Raw genomic sequence first — 17,869 nt, forward strand, 5'->3', positions numbered from 1 at the left:
AGTAAATAACATAAAGAACTTTTTGGGCAAGGTTTTTATAGGTAATGTCCATATATTTTCAGGGGAAATTGCCAAGAGAGGCTTAAACTCCAATAAGTATAATTCTGTTTTCACACTTTGAAAGCATCACCAGAAATAAGCAGATGGTGTTCAGCCTTCAAGACCTGCTTCAGCAGTAAGGACCAGCTATGCTGCTTCCCATCAACTGAGTAGCACAAACAAATTAGTCATTTATTTAAGCCTACAACTGCTTATATGCAGCATCAATACAAAGGAACCAAAGTGTTCACCACCAAAAGACACCATGAATACCCTAATTACACGCATGAAAACACTTGATGAAGTCAAGTTGTAGTTACTTTCCCTTTTTAATTCAGATGGAAATATGTTTTCCCTGCTTCAATGCTCTCTGGCTCCACTGCAGCAGACACCACCACCTCAATCTGAGCAATTTTATCCACAATTTAAGATGACATTTCTTTACAGAAAGAAACGCTTCATAATCAAATGCACACAACCAAACTAAAACTCAGCTGACAAACAGATCAATCAACTTTGACATAGAGGTGTAGGAATGGGGTTTTGTTGTTGTTGTTTATAGTTTGTTGTTGTTTGTTTTTTTCTCCTACACACCCAAAGCCTATGATTTGTAACAAAACCCAAAATTCCTGTTCTGACTCAAGGTAAGTCTAGTGTCATGCTGTGTTCTCTGTTACTTCATCTAGCATCAAACAACTGTTAACAGTATACAATGTATTTAGGAACTGTATCAACAGCAAGGACTCATGCACAAACTACTATTAGAATGGCCAATGGCCTTCATTTTCAAAGCTGCCTGACTGCAAATTCACTTGTTCCCCAGTCTTTAAATTATCTTGATTACTGTGGAAGGAAGGAATTTCTGAACTGATCTACAAAAAACCATACCAAAGTCACCAAGCCGTTAACACTGTCTCAATGACTCAAGGATTATTAAAAATAATAGTTGGTTATCCTGAACATTGGAGAGAGTTTTCTGCAGACATCCACTTGTTATTGTGTACAACTCTGGCTTGGTGACTCCAAATGAAAGATGTCCTGAAATTAAGAGCAGACACGTACGCCTTTCTCCCAGTCCAAATCCACAGCTACGCTTTATTATCTATCACTTTATCTTGTGATGGATTATACTAATTCAGGAGCAGCTCCAATGAAAACATTGTTACAGTGCCAAAGTTGCAAGCCGCATCCATATCAACTCATGGATGGAGCAAATGTAATTACTGACTGTGGTATGAAAAGAAGAAACACATAAAACAATTCTCACTAATGCATTACAATACAATACATGCTGGCATTGGTATGCATGTACTGCACTAACTACAGGCAATGTTTGTTTTCAATTGTCTTATATCACTTTGCCTGTCAGAACTTATAATTATCTTCATATTTGCAACAGAACTCTCACATGCAGTCTTCACAGATGAGTTTGCAAACACAAGCATCAGAAACTGGCCACAAATTTTATCAACTAAGAACCAAGTGCAACCCCTCTTGCAATACACCTATCAGTCTATCTATCTATCTATCTATCTATCAGGTACCTAAATACCCCTGTATTTCCTATGACTAAACAGCCCACAGCAGAGAATGCTTCTAAAAAAGCAGACATTTCTTTCTGTCCAACACAACACTCAAAAAGAGTCAGAGAACACTTGGCAGAACACTATATGCTACAATTAAAATAATAATCTTACATGTGAAGAAAAGGCTCATGAGAAATCAAAATGACATGTTTACGCAGAATCATTACTCAGAGAACTCTTTAAAATGCTCTTGGTCACAGTCCAGTTTGTGTCATTAAATGTCATTGAGCCACATAAAGAAGTTCAACACCTTGCGGAAGTGACATGGTGTTTACTCACTGAGCTGTTCTTCTTAATGAGGCAAAATATGTTACTAAGGATACGTGCACACATTATAAGGTCCTTCTGCTCTTGTAAATGCATGTGGAGATGATGTAAAACTACTGGAAGAAGAATGCATCGAGAATCTGGAAAAAATGAAAAAATTTATGAGTAGGAGCTTCTCATAGAATCATTTAATTTTAAAAAAGACATAAAATGAATCTTCTGTCCAAAACAGTATTTCTGATAAGCAGAAGCTTTTATGTGCTTTAACCTATATTTTTGATAAGCAGAAGCTTTTACTACATAATTGTAATAAGCTAAAGCAAATATCTGAAGAATAAACAATACGCTGAAAGTGAGTATGTCATATCACGGATGGAGAAAAACACCACTGTGGAATACACCAGATATAACAGGAAATTCCGATATTTATTAAACTGTCATGGAAAAAAAAAAACAACAAACAAACAAACACACACAAAAACCCAACAACCAACCAAACAAAAACACTTAGCTACAGTAATACTTGTATTCAAAATAATGTGAAATTATGCTCTACTGTTCTCTGCCATACGAACAGGATCCCTTTGCAAGCCCAGGTCACAACATACTTCATCCTGAACTTATGCTATTACACAAATGAGTTCCGTTTTACAGAGAAGCAGTACTTTCAGATTTCTTTCAGGATTGCCACTCCAGATTCCTCACTCCTACTAAGTATGAGTAATTCAGACTACTGATGTCTACATAAAATGATTTGCCTTTCCTCTATTTCATTTTCTGAACACGGCTCTTCAGTACTATTTTCAGTCCTGAATTCTCTCAAAATTATACAAGAACTTCATTAACTTGCTACTTTTTCTTGCTTCTTTTTCTTATAATAAAAGACAATGTTAACTGGGAAGAGCCCCAATATCTACACTTGTAATAACACATTAAACACCTACTTAGAACCTGATAAATGGAATGAGTGTACCTTTCTTTTTGTTGTTGTTTTTAGATCTTTTCTATAAATGAGAAATCATATTCTCGAAGAAATGTACTTGAATCATTTCCTCCATTAAAATTTTAATGATGATTAAATGCTACATTATCTAAATATATTAATCTACTCAGTTCTTTTGTTCATTAATGTAATTATTTCCTAAAAAATGACTTTAACTGGAAAATTACTCCTTTAAAACAATTTTGCCTAGCAGATACTGTTTGTGGATTAGTCCTTCTATAAACACTTCTTTCCCCTCAAATATTTCCTTTGTTCTTATCACAAGGGACAACCCCTCCCCCATTTATTCTGAGATTTTATTTATTGAATGCTTTATTCACTTATTGAAATGCAGCACTAACCCTGTTTTTCATTATTATTCCCTTGTTTTCATTGTCTAACTATGTGTATAACACAAGAGAAATTATACAGAGAAGTTGATTTGTACACAGTATTTAAGTATATTCTTGTTTTAGAAAAAAGTCTGCTTGCTCTTTTTAAATGGGTGTTTCCATGCTTATATTTATTCAGGTGTTCCATTGTATCTTCCTACTGAAGAAAAATATAAACAAAGACTGTACAGCAATTGGCCAAAGGACATCAATGAATCTAAACCCAGTGGTACTGAAACCCAAAACTGGGAAACAAATAGCCTCTATCCAGCGACCGCTTACTCCTGCAAGTGCCTCAGTAGTTTTTCATCTCATCAGGACTGGCCTGAGGTTTTTGTATTTGTCTGTAGCACTGCAGCTGGGAAGAAGCGTCTCAACCAAACCAACAAGGTATTTTCTTTTTGTCTACCTAAAACCCAGAAGCTCTGCAAAGTGTTGCTGCAGGTAGTCTGTGATGTCAAGCGTGCACAGCTGCCGTGCTCCCATCTAGTGCAAGATCTATAGGGTCAACAGAAAAGCAGGCAGGAAGATTGCTAATGTGCAGACCTGTGGTTAGAAAAGTGCCAGCTTCTGATCTCCACTGCTAAATCTGCTTATTGATTACTGGTAGATGAAAAAACAGAACTAATGCCTTCAGCTGAAGTGAAAAAAGCAGGACTCTCCATTCCTATTAAAAAGACCTAATCTCTACATTACAAGGGATGGCTCCTTTTCCCTGCTTTCTGTTAGGCCTTGCATATATTGAATTCTAGACTATCTGGTAACCCAGCTTCAAGAGAAGAGATGAAGGGTTCATTGTGTACACCAGCCAGTGGCTCTGAGGTTGGGGTACTCTCCTGACAGGCAGGTGATAGGAAGCTGAATCCAGGCTGACAGAGCACTGAACCTGGTATTCCATTCCCAGGCAAATGCTCAAATCATCACTTAACTCCACAAATGTCACAGAGCAGTTACAGTAGCTCTTTCACACATTACTGGTGTGAGCCTTACCCTTTGGCCCATACGTCCTCTGAAAACAGCAGGTCCTCTCTTGCTGCTAAAATTCAAATCCCTCAGCCCAGAAGGTGAGGAGAAAACAGCAACAGCCTTGTGCCAAGGTGTTTCTTCTTGGTTAACTCTAGGCAACTTCCTGATGCGCACGCACACAATCTGGTACCTTTTCTGAGGTGCCCACTAATCTGTGCGCTACTTACATGTAAGTGCAACATTACAAACTCCATTTTGAAGACCAGAGAATCTACGTTTGGCAACAGTTGACTTGTAAATAGCCAACTCTTACATACAACATGGCCTGAAGCATTTCAGGCAAAATTCAGCATCCTTATTCAATCGTTCTTTTGCAAAAACTCCACAAAGTTATCACAAACTTTCTTACCAAGACCAAACAGATTAGCAAAAAGCATCTTACGACTTGCAACTATACATGGGAGGGAACAGGGCCAGTTACGGAATTAATCACCACATATAACACAGCTGTAGACATATTCCCCATATGCCCATAATCTAAATACCTCTCTGTCTTGACCTGTTTAGATGGACAGATGTAGTGGTATTACAGAAGAGGAGAGCTTGCACATTCACCTCTGAGACAAACCAAGGACTATGTGAGAATGTTTGGAGAACGCAACGTACAACATTTGTCTCAGGTTACTCTTTTACTTAAAAATTATCAGCTGCAATGTCAGCCACTGTGTATAGAAAAATTAATGAGCACAAGGCATGGTGCAATAATCAGAACTCTTAGCCATCAGTCACTGTCCTAATTTTTCTTCTGTGCAGGAAGCCCAATTAGCTGACTGTTTAATATGCTAATGCTTGCCCTTCACAAATATTATACAGAAAGGGGGGAAAAAATCATGACATAGAGTTTTTCAAGTACATGCTTGCCATAATTAGAGAGAGACACTACTCTGGGTAGTCCTTGTGACTTTCCTATGCAAACTACATTAACATTTAATATTTAAACCACAGTACAACCCCCTGCTCCCTGCTTTTCAGTTAGTGGTAAAGCACCTTCACAGACATACAAAATTTTCTTAGTTGTAGTATATTTTAAAGATTAATTTCAGAAAAGCGATATTCACTTCAATGACTACATCTAAACAGATGGTCAAAACTCCAGTCTCCTTGAAAAAAGAATTAGTGTTATTGAACATTTCAAATAAACAGCATGCTCCTTCAACAGTGAGAAGCAAGGAAGTTGCTCTTGCTTTTGATAGTTTTACTTGGACTCGGTCAATTTACTCCCCTTTGACTGGAAGAACCACTGGACTTGAGGATGGTAGGAATAAAAAATACTTGATACAAATAGATATCAGTGCAATTCTGAAACCATACATACATGCCTGCTCTATGACTGCACAAACACATCACTGTTCTCAGAACTGTCAGTTTCAAAACTTTTATGAGTAACTGCTCTCAGCTGAAAGAAAAAATTGCTTGTAGTGGAGAAAGAAAATGCAAGTATGGCTGAGAAAGTCCTCCCTTCACCTAAAAAAGCCACAGATGTGAAGCATCATTTGCAAAGCTTTTGCAAAACATTTTCTGCTCTTCACTATAGAGGTACTAATAAAGGCTGATTTTTTGTATGCAATTGTATTGGGTTTGCATGGCAAAGTTTTGATAGCAGGCGGGCTACAGGGGTGGTTTCTGTAAGAAGATGCCAGAAGCTTCCCCCATGTCCAATGGAGCCCATGACAGCTGGCTCAAAGATGGACCTGCCACTGGCCAAGGCCGAGTTAATCACTGATGGTGGCAGCGCCTCTGGGATAACATATTAAAAAGGGGGAAATGAATAATAATAATAATAAAATATATTTTTAAAAAATCTACACCAGCAAGAGAGAGGCGTGAGGCTGTGTGAGCGGAGCACCCCTGCAGCCCCCCAGGCCGGTGCAGGCGGAGGGGCAGGGGGGGCTCCAGGCCCGGAGCAGAGGTTCCCCCGGCAGCCCCTGGGGAAGCCCCTGGTGAGGCAGGCTGTGCCCCTCAGCCCATGGAGGGTAACGGTGGGGCAGATCCCCACCTGCAGCCCCTGGGGACCCCCCCGCCGCAGCAGGGGGTGCCCGAAGGGGGCTGTGACCCCGTGGGCAGCCCGTGCTGGGGCAGGGTCCTGGCAGGGCCTGTGTCCCCGTGGGGAGAGGAGCCCGGGCTGGGGCAGGTTTGCTGGCCGGGCTGGTGACCCCGCGGGGGACCCAGGCTGGAGCCGTCTGTGCCTGAAGGGCTGCGCCCCGTGGGGGGGACCCCGGGCTGGAGCCGGGCAGAGTGTGAGGAGCCTCCCCCTGAGGGGGAAGGGGCGGCAGGGTCAGGTGTGAGGGACTGGGCGCAGCCCCCAGGCCCTGTCCCTGCGCTGCTCCTGCAGAGGAAGGAGAGAAATCAGGAATTAAACCCAGAAAGAAGGGAGGGGTTGGGGGAAGGTAGTTTTTCAAATTTGAATGGTAATAAATTAAACTAATTTTTCCTGAAGTTGAGTCTGTTTTGCCCATGACAGTAACTGCTGAGTGATCTCCCTGTCCTTATCTTGGCCCAAGAACCTTTTGTTATATTTGCTCTATCACTTCACTCCTCAACTGGACAGGGGAGAGTAGTTTTGGTGGGCACCTGGCACTCAGTTAAGGTCAAACCACTACAGCAATATACATAATCCATCCCCTCCAAGTATGTATAGAAGCACACATCCACTAACAACTCCAAATAATAGTAATATTATATAGTAATACTGCTAGTAAATAATAGTAATATTACTAGTCTTTATCAGCAGGAAAACTGTCATCTGTTTCTTTCTAGACACCCAATGTAGCATACTACAAAGATGCAGAAGTAAATAGGGAAAAATGGAAGTAAATTAAGGCCTTAACATCCACTAACTTTTCACAGGAGCTAGGCAGATAACTGCTGTAGACACCTTTTAACATGTCTGTAGTTGTCACCTATAGAAAGAGCTGAAGTTTAAAATCACTGAAATAGAAAAAGCAAGCTATACCAAAGCCTCTAAAGAGGCAAGAAGAGACTCATCAAATGCATCTGTAATTGTACTAAGCATCTGTGCTTGGGCACCTGAAATCAACCCCTGCATGTCTGATGTTCCTGTTTTCAACAATATACCTCCCTATTTTAGCAAAAGCATAGCTTTAATGTCAGTTGATTTCTGCAGCAGTGGGAGCTAATGTGTTAGCTCCTCAGGCCCTTGCAGAACAAAATGTGTAAAACTACCATGCTAAATTATTCTCACTTGTTTCCAGGCAAACATAACAGAAAATGTTATCTAAGAAGTGCCCTCCTCATTTTTAGGTGTTTGAATAAATAGTTATTTCCTGAGTTCCGTCTAGTTCCAACCTGTTAGCTGGCACCGCAGCTTGCAGCATTCATCTTCATCTGGAAGATGGTAATCAACTATTTTCACAGCAGCAAGCCTCAACTTCACATTACAATGTACAGTTTACTTTGCACATTAGTACAGTATTTATTTTCCTGAGAAGATTTTAAAGGGACTTCCCTCTAGGGACTGACTACGGGAAAGTCTACTTATGTTTTGTATTTTAAAGGGATAAAAAATTAAGGGCAAAGAGACCAAGATGCTGATTTCCACAAGGCCCTTCAACTTTATGACAACTGAAATTATACTGTATAAGTGTTTGACTGAGCTTCTTATCATGGACATTGGCATCTTACATTACTGCCTGATGTCTTTCACATCACTTTCCCTTGGTCTAAGAAATTTATATTCAATTTGTGTATAACCTGCACTCCATGTGAAATTTAACATGTAATTTTCATTGCTTTCATAGCCAAACCAACTTGTATGACTTATTAATAATGAAACTGGATTTGACTAAAAAACTAACACTTTTAAAAAGGAAGTCACCCAAAAAAAAATTGTTATACAGCTGAAAGTAGATTTATAATTCCAATAAAGTCTCCAAGAGTCCCTTACACATCATTAAATAACTCTCTTATTACACTCATTCATTTGTATCTTCTGGTTAGGCTGACCTAACAGATAATGTGAGGAAAATGGAAATTACGTGACCTGGTCCCAAGGTAGCCTAGAAAATGAAAAACACAAGTTAGACTGTCATTAAGATTTCTCCATGAACATGTCATTATCTACCCAGGGTATCAAAGGCCTGATCAATCAGCTGTAGGGAGAGCTAACTGTTCAAGAATGGACCACCAGGGAAGCTCACAAGTGAAAGGTTAAGCTGTTTTCGTAAGCAGAATGAAGCAATGTAGCCAGGATCCAATACTTCTTATCCATTTCTCTGAGCTCATACTTTTAAAGTACAATCACTTAAAGCATTTTAAAATAAGTGTTCTAGAATCTCTTCCTTTGTTTTGATGCAAAATATTTATGCATATACTCATGATTTTTGCAGAGCCTTCATCATTGTAATGTGTTTATCTTTAATGCCTTAGATGGTAAGAGTTACTGTTTCTACTGAACTCCAACATCAACCAACACTCAGATAGCTCTCAAGAGAGCTTTTGGTGAGTAAACTAACAAATGAGAATTCTTTAAAACTCTTCTATTTTAATTCTTTTATTTCAAAATTAGTTCATCTCAAACCTAATATTTGGTCATTTCTATGGGTTTCTTAGAACAGAAAAAAAGAATGTCAGGCTCACCACCATACAGCAGCTTTTTCTTCTACATAGCAAATAACTATGCTGTTATATACTTTATGCATGAAGTATCAATTGCCTTTGTGTAGCCTTCTAATGCTACATTAAGAAATGGAGGATTGAAAGAGCTGAACTAGCAAGTTACACAAATAAGACTTAATGGTTAAGTGACAATCTGTTTGCTGAACTGCCCCCAAAGGGGAACAAAAGAAAAAATCCTCAATTAAGTAAAGCTTTTTCCTTTATAATTATTGAAAGGGGTAAGGCGAACTTCCTTTAGAGACCTTGTGCCAGAAGTAGATCAAAACAAAATTATATTTTAAGAGTCTTTATAAACAAACCACTAAATTTAACCAACTGTATTCTTGTAAATGAGCAGCTTGTACTCAGCAGCACTTCAAGAATTGTTCCTTAGGAAACACTACTCTGAGCAACTCTTCCTTCCAGCCCTGCTGGCCCATGTACCAAGCACACAATTTTAGCTCCTTATCTGCAGGCAGCCTAGGGTAACCTTACCTGGATTTGTATACAGGTGACTCTCTACAGTTTTCCCAATACTCTGCAGTTTAACAGCCTGAAGAGATTCATCCCCATGCATGACAGCTGGCAAGCTGCCCAAAGCATCGTGAACCAAATTTGCCACTTCTCTTACATCAAAGAGCTTCAAAAGTTCAGAGTACACCGATGGGAATGAGCTGAGAAACACAGCCTAGAGGAAAGCGATAAAAATGGACAGTCAGGTATTGCAGTAGAATTTTGACATCTACAGAATTTAAATAACTACAGAAATTTAAGTAACTGTAGAAAAATGCCTGGGTTTATATTTCAAGGGTAGTTAGTAGCTTTAAAATGATTGCATTTTCAGAAGAAATATCCTCAACATTCATTAACAGGCTTACACTTGTGACTATTTTCCTTTAAGCATTTTCTAATTACTGTTCATTTCTCCCAGGAGAAAGTGAAATTCAACATAAACAAAAAATATTTATACTTTACACATACTTCAGGATCTACATGTGAGAGGAAATTCTTAAAAGGATAACAGAAGCTAGCTGATATCAGAACAAAAAGATTTGAGTGGAGTTGTTTCGGTTTGCTTTGTTTTAAGACAAGTAATGTAACAGCCCCCGTATCTTCAATTATTCTAATAATACACATTTTTATTTTAGAGTGAGACAGCACTGGCAGTCTTGTCTCTCTTGTCTTACTGCAGTCTTCACTTCCATAGTCCTAAAACAGGGTTAGAATTTCATTGGTGAGCATAATGAATATAGAAACAAAGCACGGAAAAGAAAAGAGGGCAATGCCAGAGAAAGGAAGCTAGAACTGACATTCCCTTCTCCAAATTCTGCTGACTGTGACAATCTACTCATACTTCAGACCTTCATACTGCTGTCAGAAAAGATGACATGCAAGGTTAAAGATACTGAAGAGGAATCCCAAATGTGGTGGTTTTGTATTATTTTGCTATTACCTTTTCACTCCACCTGCTTAACATGGTATCAGATGGGAGAACTTTGCTACTCCTTTCTCTCTGATTTGCTCTTTTCTTGGAAGAACAATTTTCTACAGAGCTTAAGAAATTAACAATTCTTAACAGGTCTTAAACACCTTTGGTTACAGAAACAGGGGAAGAGGACAGTATATCTATGAGCTGTAGAAGCTGGTAAGTCCACAGCACTTAACATAGAGAGCTGTCTCCTGTTGTTTTGCCTCTGTGTTTTAGCACTAGTCAATTTTAGTAGTCTCAATTGAAATAAAGAATACCAGCTGAGTATTAAACCATACAATTCATCAAGACTTAAAAATCTTCTGTAAAGCACGAAAACTCTAATAACTTTTTGTATGGCTAAAATTCTTCAGTTCCAATATGGTTAAACTAAGCTGTAAAATGCCCAAAACAGAGAAATTACTTTATTTGTATCCAGCAATGTAATTACTATAATTAAAATATATAACTTAAAATTATGTATTAGATTTAGGATTATCTATGCCAAGCATATTTAGAAGCTGCTGGTATGAAAATTTCATGCTATAGGACAAAAGGTATGAGGATAAGCTGAAAATGTCATTTTGCCCTAACAAAACCACATTTTCTTTCCTGGGAATATAGATAAGAACATGCACACATTTTCTACATTGCACGTGGAAAGTGACAAAAAGGAAGGCACACTTGAAAACTTACTTGTAGTTGGGATAAAGCACTAGCTCCTTTGCTCTCTTGGGACAGGAAGAAGCGTACTGACATAAGAAGCTCTTGAATACAGCAGCGAAATTCCTCCTCATTTTGTCCACCAGTAGCAATAGAGAACAACCTTCGAGACTGAACTATATATTTGAAGATATATTCCTGTGCCTACAAATGTCAAAATCAGAGATAACATATACAAATGAACCAGCTCATCTTTAAATAGAATACATGCAATGACTGTATCATTCAAACAATGACAAGGGTCTGAAACAGGGCACCATGCTATTTAATTCTGGAAAATCTTTCTATTAAAACATTCACAACATTTCAGAAGCACACACTCTGAAATGCTCTTCTCTTGCCATTCATAAATCTCTGCAAACCAGGGACCACTTGTTTTTTTAACAAATGGAAAACTGCAAAATTTCACCACTGCCCTGCCCTTCGACATCCCTGGGATGTCTCTGGCTACAGAAAGATGTAGCCAAACATACAAGGCCAATATAAGAAATAAGATAAAACTTTTGAGCTGGGAATTTCTCTGCCTGTTAAAAGTTGTTTTCCCATCAACCATTAACAAGATAATTAAAAAAAAAGCAATCTTAAATTAAGTTGCAGAATAGTTGGAATATAAATGAAAAGTACAGCTCTTCCTTTTTAGCAAGACACCCAAGTTAACAGCAGAATAGAAAAGCACAGAAGGTTATCATGTTGAATTTTATTCCCTGACTGTAGCGTTGGCCCTAAATGGGATTACTGTGTAGCACAACTCAGCCTGACTCCACGCTATACTCTGTTGGTGGTACACAATGGGGCAAGAAAAGCAACCAAACCCATCATCTTCGGTAGAACTGCCTGGTGTCAGGACTGAACCATTAAGTCAGCATGCATGTCTGCCATTTAGATTAAGTTATGCAACATATGTTAATACCACCAATGCAACCTATATCTGATTTCTTAGATCTAACTGCTACTCATGCACGTCCACATCATGTACATCCACTCATTCAGTAAGCAACACAGAGCTCCAGAGCCTAGTGACAGTAAGCTCCATTGATGAACTTAGTGACAAATAAGAACAATGAACAAATTGATTGCACTGAAAAAGTCTGCAGCTCCCTAGAATTGGTACTTCCAGTCCATCATTTATATATACTCTGCTTCATTTCCTAAAGGTAAACATGTGGTACTGAATGAATACATCATTCAAATATATAATTGCCTTTGACGATTATTATTACCTTTAGTACTTCCTGTATGTGTTCGTGCAGCTCCACTTCGGTGACTCTGTCGATATGCCACTTGAGTACTTTTATAAGATCTCTAGAATAGCACATCAGAAAGTATTATAACACAGAAGTGGGAGAAGGGTTAACTTTGCATGTAAAATGCAAACCAACAATGGTCACATGAGAAACACTGATAAAGTCAAAAATATACGGCTAGATTTCACTAATTACTACAGGCCCAAAGTTACAGATCATTTTCAGTCTGATGAAAGTCACCTAGATCTCTGATGAATAGGAAGTAATACCATCCTTACTTATGCAGCAGAATGATTTTGACAGAGATACACAAGCAGTTAAGCCAGAAGAGTCCCTGCCAGCATGGACTGCCCCTGCTATTCCAACAGCCTCGTGAGACTGCACTGGTTTTAATGGAAGTCTAGGTAGCAAATACAGTACAGCAGAGTAAGTGATGCTCATTAGTGCACTGCTCTACACAGTCAATGAACAGTTACAGCTGGATGGTGTTGTTTCCTGTGTTTTTCAAAGTAATTCAGATAAAGAAATCCACTGAAGAAAAAAATTTCAAAATTAAGCCAATGTTAGAACATTAGCAAGTAACCTTTCTGTTATTTAATAAATAAAAGTTATTTACTCTTTTTTAATGGCCTAAGTCTGGACATTCAAAAAAGCATTGCATTTTATTTCTAATGATACTATTTAGTTTAACCTAATGATTGATACTGCTTAGTCTACCAATCAATAACTGTCAGTATTCAAATCAGATAGAAAAAGTACAGACTTCACCTGTATGCAAGTGCTCCTGCAAAATGACTTTCAATGTAAGTGTCCATTACTGGCTTAAAGTGGTGAAACTTGCTGTCCTGCAGCAAATTTATTATGTGAACCTAAATGTGAGGGGAAAAAAATTTAAAAAAGCTTTTTTTTTCTTTTTCTTAGTTCTTAAGCAGTGTTAAGCATCATCACAAAACGAAACTTACCAAGCAATCAAATACTTTTGATCCATACTTTTGAGAGTTTTCATCTAAAATCCCAAATAAAGTGTCTAGTGTATCTTGAAGAAACTGATTGGAGAGAATAAAAGACAGTTTGTTACTAAACAGGTATTTTTGTGACATGAAAATACATGATTTCCCTCATACTATCTAAAAGGATAGAAAGGTATATACCTTGACTATTTCCGAGCCATCAATTTCTTTTAATTTTGAGAGGCAACCTGCAATTTTGTCTGGGTGGGTTCTCCATTTCAGCAGGTCAAGCATATCTCCTGCAAAAACAAAATGCAAGATTAAAGTTGGAAGCAAAGCACTATTTCAGATTTCAAATTCTACTATTACAGTCAATTTAGTAAAACTTGGCTTCATTAAAACAAAAGAAAACATCTCAAGATTTGCTATAATATGATCTGCCCAAAAATAAATTTTCATTGCATCCCATAATTGCTCCACCAATAGAAACATAAGAACATGGTACTGGGTCATTAAAATCAGTCTCCTCTGGAAACTGTATCATGCAATTTTCTTCAGATATTTGTCAATATATCTTTAAGTAATTATTTTGCCGTCTCTCTTCCCATTGGGGGATGCCTTCCAGAGCCGTCCCCTGACAGCTAGGAAGAGTCTCCTCACTACTAGTTTGAATACATTTGAAATACTCATCTTCCTATGTCTTTTTAGAGAACAAACACAACGCTTCTAAGATCTTGCTTTATAAATAAGCAACACAATCTATTCCAGAAAGTAAACTCTTCTGAGCTAAAACACATGAGTGTCTTCATGCTTCCAGTTTTAATTCATTCCCTTTCAGCTTTGTCGACCAAAATGGTAACTATACTACAGATGAGATTATTTTCTACACCATTGGCAAGCTCAAATGGCTGCTGTAAACACCTGACATAAATGTTCTCGAATTTGGTTGTTTTTTTTTTTTAAAGATACACAATATTAGCGAAAAACAGGTCTTTCTTCTGTTAATGCTGTCCCAACTCCCTGGCTACAGCAGAATCCCCAAGAGACTCTATTGGGGTATGATCATGACTTTTGTACCATTAGATTTGATCCAATTTTTACTCTTTCTTACTTATTAAATCAAAGTTACCTTGCTTTGCTTTGTATCATATTCTGATTTTGTCCCTCTCAACTGATGAGCCCTTTCAACTACATATTAGTAGCAAGTTCCATTAACAGCTTCTCCAGTGCCTCAGGTTTTAATGAAGTAACTCTCACTCCCACCCCCCTTCCACCTCAAGAGAAAAAAAAAAAGAAAAGAAAAGGATCAATCCCAGGTCTAATTCTTCAGATCTAGCAGTATTTTCCTTCCACTCAGGAAAGAATTTCCTTTCAGTACAGTGCAACCTGCTAGTTCCCTTTTAGCCTTTATTTACCAGTTTCAAAATTCTTATTGTAATCTGTATCTTTTCTAATTTCGCGTGTGCTGTGTTATTGAAATCCAGATGGTTTAGTTCTGCTACATTTCCTTTGAAGAATAATAATAAAAAAATAACAAGTTTGAAAAGACAGATTAAGGAGTTTATTCTGGCATGATATGGCTTTGATAAACTCATCTTAGAGCACAGTCCACTTAGCTACAGATCTATTTTTTCATCCATAATTTCTTGTAAATGCTTGCATAACATTCATCACAGGCTGATGGCCCAGTTGACATACCTGCTCTTTCATCTGTCTTAAAAGTAACATATTTATTACTCTTTGGCCATATATTATTGCTTTCAGCTTCAGAGCTGAAAAAAACACCTTGCTATGAGATTGGGAATTTCATTTCCCATACCATTCAACATCCTAAAAGAGTTTTTCAAACTTGGCTTGGCTTTTCAGCAGTTTTCATTTGATCCTGACCCTTGCTGAATCCTGGCACATTGCTGTTATTTTTCTCCCTTCTGTTGCAGGTTCTGTGCTTACTCCTTACATTTTCTGCCTGTGACTCGATCAGATCTGCAGCATTCCTTTCAAGTTGTATTCAGTGAAATTTCACATTTTTTTGAACCATTGAATTAAATACGTCCCAAAGCTCCTTTACATTCAAATTTACTACTTCCATGTTTCACCAACCATCTTTTCAGAATTTCTCAAATCCTGGCTGTTTGAAGTAGAAAACCTTAACCATCACCCAACCCTTCCATCAACTTAAGCTGAACTACTGTCCAGTATCAATTTTCCAGCATTCTCTTAGAAAGATCCCATTCTGAAATGCTAGTAGCTTCTTAGTTTCTTAAGTACTGAGAACAAGTTTTCCTCTTGCACCAGCAACTATTTGGGTGCTTTCTACCACAGACTGTTTTCACAGTCAAGTAACACTTGATCCACACCCATCTTAGTGTCATTTCCTTCCCAGTTTGCTCCAGGAAAGCTACTCTCTACCACAACAAAAAATGAAGTAATATTTCTGTCTTTAATAGCATAAAATAGATCTCCACCTATATTCAAATCTTGTCAGAGGTGTTAATGGCAAACACCCTACATGCTATTCCACTAATATTTTGCTGCCTTAATTGGTTCTGGTAGGCACAAAGTGGTTTTATGCATTTATATGTTTCTTTTTTGTTTTGCTTTATGCCATGCTAGTATGGAATGGTTTGGATTAAGAGTCCCTTGGGTTGCACTAAGAGTGATGAAGGGCCCCACACAGGCATCAGGGACATCCCAAAGATCAAGGACGAATGATAGGTCTTATTCCTTCTTTCAGGAATTTTCAAGGGAACAAGCATTACAAATCTAGTGAACTGCATTTGTCTTTTGAATAAGTAAATGGACTTCTATGCCTCACTCTGTTCAACCTCAACTTAAGCTGAGAAGTAGCGAGACTAGCTGAAGCTGTCAGTTCATAGCAGGAAACACACTACTTTGTAGGTTTGCTGGAGGAACTTGGTGTAAGATAGTTGACACTCAATAGTAGGGATTTGTTGAGAGATTAAAAAAGGAGAGAAAGCATATGTAAGACACTCACTTCAAAGCACTTATTTTCAAGTGAAATGCTAAGCAGGAAAGACATTGCTGAGATAACATTAGCCAATAGCCCAAGCATAAGTGACACTAATAGAAAATCTGACATGTGAATCACAAGGGGAAGGGATAGCAATGTGACATGTATTAAGAGAAATGAGAATATAAAATTGTGCCCCAAAATAGGCCCACTAGGAAAACACACTTTTGGAAAAGGGAAAAAGATGATAAATTTTTGCTGAAGAAAAACCATTTCCAACACTTTCTCTTAATCATGATCAGATTTGTACATTTAAAATAGACTATACCTGATCTACCATTCCTACCAAACAAACCACTTCCCTTCTCAAAGTCTGTAATTTAAAACTAAAGTGCTAGGTTTAATAAAAGGTTTAGAATCATGTGCATAAGGAAGTGGTTTGGGATGACCTTTCCATCTCTATCCTATAAACCATGAGACATCAGAAACTGGCCTGGTGTACCACTACTGTACTTCAAAAGTAAAAAGCCGAATTCCAGAACTGGCTGCATTCCCTTTCTAACAGGCTGCTTCTGTTGTTTCCAACATTCCCTCCAAACTGGGGTCATTCTGGAAAGCTGCCCCCTGTTACTTTTGTTTTATTAATCACCAGGTTGACTTTTTTCAAATGCAGATAGATGGATTACACCTCTGCCTTGCAACAGACATGCTGTATGGCAAGTTGCTCTGCTGATGAACAGCTGCTTACTGGGGATGTGCTGATCAGTGCTGAGAAATGGGTGGATGCCAACTTGCTAAAATATTCTGACTTGCTGGATGGATCCTTAGTCTTTGGCAAGCAGAGAACTCCCTGTATGTCAAAACCTAAGTAAGACTGTATTGATAACCACTCAGTAGAAAAATACTATGTCCTCTCACACCTTTTCTTTTTTTTGTTAAGATAATGCAATGTAACTACCCAGCTAAGAATGTAATATATAGAAGCCTGTATACTTTTTTGCTAACACCAGCTGATTAACTATCCAGGTTCAAAAGCCAAGCTAAGGAAAAGCTAACTGGCAGACTCATTAGATAAGGATGCGTTCTCCTGAGATATGCTGATGAACGCACAGACTCCTCTGGTTAGAAGGTGTCTGAAGATTGTTTGGAAGTAATCCTAAAAACCCTTCTGAAGTACCCAGGGTAAGGAAGTTATGGATCCCAACAACTGGGAATTGACCTCCTTCCCTCAGTCTCCATAATTTTAATATGTGTAAGAGATGATGGCATGTGGGAACAATCAATGAGAGAGTGACAGCTGAGTAAAATTTCCCAGCAAGCTAGTAAAGCTGTGGCCTAACTCAGTTACACCCTTTACAAGTCTGGGTTTGGGGTCCTCCCCCACCCCATGGCCAGACTAATAGCATAACTTTCATTTCCAGGCTGGACATTGTTGTTTGTAGACACAAACAGGTCTCTGAGAACTTCACAAAAATCTCCAAACTTAAAAACAAATTAAAAAAAAAATTAGCAATTTTCAAAAATACCAATACAAATGCTTACTAAAAACGTAAATACACAGATCTTTTAAATCCTGTACTGTTAATAAATACGCTACATTCTCTCAG

At 38.2% G+C, this 17,869-nt stretch overlaps 1 protein-coding gene across 4 annotated transcripts in view; it reads right to left on the bottom strand.

Annotated features, from left to right (window-relative positions):
- Positions 1 to 17,869, bottom strand: part of DOCK4 (dedicator of cytokinesis 4) — a 256,201-nt gene that overhangs the window by 71,423 nt on the left and 166,909 nt on the right. For all 4 annotated transcript variants that reach the window (XM_055807173.1, XM_055807174.1, XM_055807171.1 and 1 more), the window contains exons 18-24: positions 13,493 to 13,590; positions 13,304 to 13,387; positions 13,110 to 13,210; positions 12,318 to 12,399; positions 11,071 to 11,241; positions 9,402 to 9,594; positions 1,905 to 2,032 (exon numbers count right to left, since the gene is read on the bottom strand). In XM_055807173.1, the coding sequence (XP_055663148.1) occupies positions 1,905 to 2,032; positions 9,402 to 9,594; positions 11,071 to 11,241; positions 12,318 to 12,399; positions 13,110 to 13,210; positions 13,304 to 13,387; positions 13,493 to 13,590 (857 nt within the window). The remainder of the gene's footprint in view (positions 1 to 1,904; positions 2,033 to 9,401; positions 9,595 to 11,070; positions 11,242 to 12,317; positions 12,400 to 13,109; positions 13,211 to 13,303; positions 13,388 to 13,492; positions 13,591 to 17,869) is intronic.

The sequence above is a fragment of the Falco peregrinus genome, chromosome 6 (genome assembly GCF_023634155.1).
Source record: "Falco peregrinus isolate bFalPer1 chromosome 6, bFalPer1.pri, whole genome shotgun sequence".
Lineage (NCBI taxonomy): Eukaryota > Metazoa > Chordata > Aves > Falconiformes > Falconidae > Falco > Falco peregrinus.